Source organism: Podarcis erhardii (genome assembly GCF_964252035.2).
Source record: "Podarcis erhardii genome assembly, chromosome: 8".
NCBI classification, from domain to species: domain Eukaryota; kingdom Metazoa; phylum Chordata; class Lepidosauria; order Squamata; family Lacertidae; genus Podarcis; species Podarcis erhardii.
The window spans coordinates 4,280,621-4,286,072 of NC_138499.1; the positions used below are offsets into that span (position 1 = coordinate 4,280,621).

The following is a 5,452-nucleotide window of genomic DNA, read 5'->3' on the forward strand; positions in this document are numbered from 1 at the left end:
AGACAGAAGTGCCTGGTGTGCTCTGGTCCATGGGGTCACGAAGAGTCGGACACGACTAAATGACTAAACAACAACAAAAGTAATGGCAGAAATGCAGAATTCATAACTGCGCTCCTAACCTGTGTTCCTTCCACAAAATTAGCAGCACGTGGAGATAGAATGGGACTGTTCACACCCGGCCTGGTCCTAGGGTATCTATGAGACATTAGGAGCATATCTGCAGCAGAGGGGAAGCATGCTGAATGCATGAAAGATTCCCACATAAGCTAGAAATCTGTCCACTCAGGGTTCCAGATTATAGGGGCCTGTGCGCTGCTCTGGTTAGTCAGAAGCAGCTTAGTCATGCTGGCCACATGACCCGGAAGCTGTCTGCAGACAAACACTAGCCGATCAGAAGGCTGGCGGTTCAAATCCCCGTGATGGGGTGAGCTCCTGTTGCTCGGTCCCTGCTCCTGCCAACCTAGCAGTTTGAAAGCACATCAAAGTGCAAGTAAATAAATAGGTATCACTCTGCCAGGAAGGTAAATGGCGTTTCTGTGTGCTGCTCTGGTTGTCCAGAAGTGGCTTAGTCATGCTGGCCACATGACCCAGAAGCTGTACGCCGGCTCCCTCGGCCAATAAAACGAGCTGAGCGCCGCAACCCCAGAGTCGGCCATGACTGGACCTAATACACCATTATACACTTTTGACTGGGTTTCCTTATGCAGATTTGGGTTTGTAGCCGGTCTGGGATGTGATGTCTCTCCCTGTCTTCTCTCCCTCCGATGTTAATTCATCGCTCTCTTCACATGCGAACTGCCTATTCGGGGAAGGGCTTTAACTCGGTTGAAGAGACCTGCTTGGCATTCAGAATGTTCCAGGTTCAATTCCTGGCATAGGAACCCACCTCTGACCCACCACATAGTCCACCTCCCTCTCAAAAGCCACAGGGAATAAAAATCACATTTTCAGAGAGCGGGACCTGGAATTCAGTTAAACCCTACAGAATATTCCTTCACTCCCACTCCAACACCCCTTCCCCAAATCAGACGTTGCATGCCTAAGAGTCCATCGCAAAGGGCACAATCTGTATTGAAAATTCGCAAAGCAGAAATTGCCGGGTTCAGTTCCCTAGCAAACCTAGGCCCCCTGTCACCCCACATCCAGACCACCCTAGATAAAAGAGACTCCACGTTCCTCCAAGCGCACCTGAAAGACCCAATGCAAATTCAGCCTGTGGTTATTTTTGATCGACTGATTCCACCCAGAACAGAGGCTAAGCAAATCGTGCATTTGGGGGAGTGGGAAGGAGGGAGGGGGTGTCCTGGTAAGTACTCACCAAGTTACATAACCCTCCAACCTTGCTTAGTAAGTTCCAGGGAGCAGCCCCCCAATCCTAAAAATGTATCATCACCACCCTGTCATCCCAGCCCTGCATCTGAATGACGGGCTGGAGTTCCGGAGGGGAAGCACACACACACACACTGCCTCAATCTCCTTTTCCAGAAAGGGAATCTCTTTATCTCCTGGTTATATAAACCCCCGGTGTCCTTTTATGGTTCGGCTTCCTGCTTCATCAACGAGTGTGAGCTTCATCTGCGTCTGTGGGCTGCACCGTGTGATTAAGCAACTGATTCAAGCTTAGTAACTAGAAAGCTTTGAGATGGGCGGACTTAATTGGCTGGAAACCCTGGAAGGGTAGGACTCCCCCCCCCCCCGGTTTTAACCTGCAGCATATTGACAGCTCTCCCCCCTTCTAACCCCCCCCCCCAATATATGGTTATGATTGCATAACAGAAAACGGCTGGAGGCAAAATTCCCACCTCCCATTTGGAAAATAAAACCGTGTCCTTTTCCACTTTGCTCAGCCATTGACCCCTTAGCCTCTAATAATGAGGGGTTGCACAGATGCAGGTGAGTGTGTCATGTGTGGGGGCAGGTGGGTGAGCAACCCACAGCTGGCCAGCAGAGGGTGTGTGACACAGGGAGCTTTTAAGCCATCTCCCTCGTGCCACAGGGTTTTTCGGGGTCTGAGGACCTTTGCAAAAAGGGCCTTTATGGATAAAGGGTCGGGAGATGAATAAGACCTTTTCTTTTGGGGGAGAGTGGAGAGGGGGAGAAAGGGGGAGCTGAAAGGGGTGATGAGAAAAAGGTAGGAATTACTCATCCATCCATCCAACTGTCTCCAGAACCTTTAAAGTGCTTCTCGCCTCAAGTCTGGGGGTGTGTGGAAGGGGGCGGGAGAAGCTAAAGGGAGCCGGGGAGGGCGAGGGAGAGAGAGATGCTTGCCAGGAGCTGTGTTTTCCACTGAATCCTTCTCCTCCAATCAGCGGCAAGATGCCGATGAGCACAGAGGCTTGGCTACACCCACATAGGGAGGTGTGTGGTGTATAAGTATAGGGATCCGTCTGAGCTAGTGGCACATCACAGAGAGAAAGCAAATAGCTCTCTGTTTTCCAGCTAAGCAGAGGAGAGAGAGAGAGATTCAGACACTTGTTAGCGTGAAGTTCTAGGAAGACTCGAAAGCAAGGAAGCAGCAGCAGGAACGACACAGGCAACAGCAGAGAGAATCACCGCTTTCTGGGGAAGTTCTCGACAGCTCAGCTCGGGGATTAAGGACTCCTGGGAGACGGAGGAAGGACCAGACACTGAAGAGAACTTTTTTTTGTCCTGGACTTTGGCTGTAGCACAAGGGCAGTTGGACGGCAAGACTTCCCAGGGTGATTTTCTTGATTTGGTTGTGTTTGTAATTTGCAGGGGAAACAGGTAGTCCATTTCTCGACTGGGTGGTTGCGACTTTTGGAGAGAGTCTGTCAAAGGGGCGAAAGCTTGATTAGCCCACAGCTAGGAAACATGCAGTTGGACAACATCAACCAGGTGAACCTCCACTCTTTCCAGGGCCACCGCAGCGTGGCCAATAACAACAAGCCCAATGTGATCCTCCAGATAGGGAAGTGCAGGGCGGAGATGCTAGACCACGTCAGGAGGACCCACCGGCACCTCCTGACTGAGGTGTCAAAGCAGGTGGAGCGGGAGCTGAAAGGCCTGCAGAAGTCGGTGGGGAAACTTGAGAACAACCTTGAGGACCATGTCCCCTCGGCTGCTGAGAACCAGAGGTGGAAGAAGTCCATCAAGGCCTGCCTGTCTAGATGCCAGGAGACCATTGCTCACTTGGAGAGGTGGGTCAAGAGAGAGATGAATGTCTGGAAGGAAGTGTTCTTCCGCCTGGAGAAGTGGGCTGACCGACTCGAGTCTGGTGGGGCGAAGTACTGCCATGGAGACAACCACAGGCAGACTGTCTCGGTAGGGGTGGGAGGCCCAGAGATCAGGCCCAGTGAAGGGGAGATTTATGATTATGCCCTAGACATGAGCCAGATGTATGCCCTGACACCTCCTCCTACCGGGGATGTCCCTATTGTGCCTCAGTCCCATGATTCCTACCAGTGGGTCTCTGTCTCAGAAGATACTCCACCTTCCCCAGTGGAGACCCAGATTTTTGAGGACCCCAGGGAGTTCCTGACTCACTTGGAGGACTATCTGAAGCAGGTGGGTGGCACTGAGGAGTACTGGCTCTCTCAGATTGAGAACCACATGAACGGGCCGGCCAAAAAATGGTGGGAGTACAAGCAGGACTCCGTCAAGAATTGGCTGGAGTTCAAGAAGGAGTTCCTTCAGTATAGCGAGGGCACCCTGACCAGGGATGCCATTAAGAGAGAGCTGGATCTCCCTCAGAAGGATGGAGAACCCCTAGATCAGTTCCTGTGGCGCAAAAGGGACCTATACCAGACCCTCTACGTTGATGCTGAGGAGGAGGAGGTCATCCAGTATGTGGTAGGGACCCTCCAGCCCAAACTCAAACGCTTCCTCAGCCACCCTTACCCCAAAACTTTAGAACAGCTGATTCAGAGGGGCAAGGAAGTTGAGGTCAACTTTGACAACTCTGAGGAGCCCAGTCCCCAGAGGACCCCTGAGTTGAGGGACTCATTGGAAAGACTCCCTCCCTCCACCACTGCCAGCCCTATCGCTAGTGACGGAACTCAACCTGAGGTTTCTGTCCCGACCACAGTGATATGAGCAGAGTAGTGTGAAACAGGTATGACAAAGAAGGGGGTTGGTGGATTATTTAGGAAGGCGGTTTCCTTTCACCTGAGAACTTCAGCCATGGTGGGTCTGAAGATACACTCAGCCTAATGACCGGTAGGAGGAAAATCTAATTTTCTTCAAGATCAACCATGCTGAGAGCGTGGCTAGCCTGAATCACTCGAGATGGTTCAAGCTGGATAATGGATGGCTCTTTTGAGGATTTCTTTTTAAAAAGCCATTGCAAGGACTGGACTATGTCAGAAAGACAAACCAGCCTCTTCGTCGTGGCAGAGGCAGCCACACCTCCTGGGGCACAGCTTCCCCGGGAATTTCATCGGGCGTGACAGAAGGATTTCCTTCTCGCTCACATCAGTCCTTTCCTTCAAGGTGCTTTTCCTTCCAGACATTCTCCTCCCCGCTTGTGGGAACCATCAGTGGACTTTCACTAACTCTCTTGAAAGCTATTGGTTTCCCCTCTTTCTCCTGCTTCTTCCAACTTTTCAGCTGAGCTCCAAACAGATAGGGGAAGGGAACTTTTAGCAAGTTTGGGGAGGTCCTAAAGGACTTCAGCAGGAGTTTCAGCCAACAAATTAACCCATCCCCTGCTCTCACCCAACTCTCATGTTTCCATCTCCAAGTGGACCTCTGGATTCTCTTTGGCTTTGACTTGGGCATTCAGGTCTTTCAGCTCCAGAAGGATCATCAGCCACACATTCAAGAGTGGCGATGAGCCTGATTGATTTGCTCCTCTACATTCTAGATCTTGGGAAGATAGGGCTTTGCGAGGGTGGGGCACCTACTTCTCACATTAAGATCCTAAAAAGAAAGAACAAAAAGCACTCTAAAGTTGTACAGGGGTTAGTTGTATACAAACACAACTTGAATTAAGAAGTCATGCCACCTTAATCTCTACACCAAGAAGATAGAGATGGCACATCCATTGAACACCTTTGAGAATTTTTCTAAATAATGAAAGTTAAACGGCTTTCCCCAATGAAGCAAAAGACAGGCAACTTTGAGAAACTTTGGTAGTTGGAGAGAGGAAAAAAAATGAAACATGAAGCATGAAGTCTCTGCTACAGAAAGTCTGCGCCCTCTACAGTCGTAGAACTGAAGGAAGGAACCAGCTGTAGCCTTTTAGAATGGCTTGCTAGTCCATATGACTAGAAGAAGGCAGAACTCGCACGGAGACCCTGCTCCTGGTTCCACTGTTGCAAGAGAAGCAGTGAAGAGCAAGATATCACCCCAACTGTTCTGAGAGCCTTCAGGGTGCGACTTCTTCCCACAGGCTACAGGTAAGATACAAATCTCCCCAGCTCATTGACTTTATGCCAGTAGGGTTGACAAATATAGCCTTCAAACTTGGAGAAACAAAGTTGAGCTGTATCAA

At 50.4% G+C, this 5,452-nt stretch overlaps 1 protein-coding gene across 1 annotated transcript; it reads left to right on the forward strand.

Annotated features, from left to right (window-relative positions):
* Window positions 1-2,269: 2,269 nt before the first annotated feature.
* On the forward strand, window positions 2,270-5,029 carry ARC (activity regulated cytoskeleton associated protein). The gene has a single exon (XM_081873589.1). The coding sequence runs from the start codon at window positions 2,833-2,835 to the stop codon at window positions 4,051-4,053; it is 1,221 nt and encodes a 406-aa protein (XP_081729715.1). The 5' UTR covers window positions 2,270-2,832; the 3' UTR covers window positions 4,054-5,029.
* Window positions 5,030-5,452: the final 423 nt, after the last annotated feature.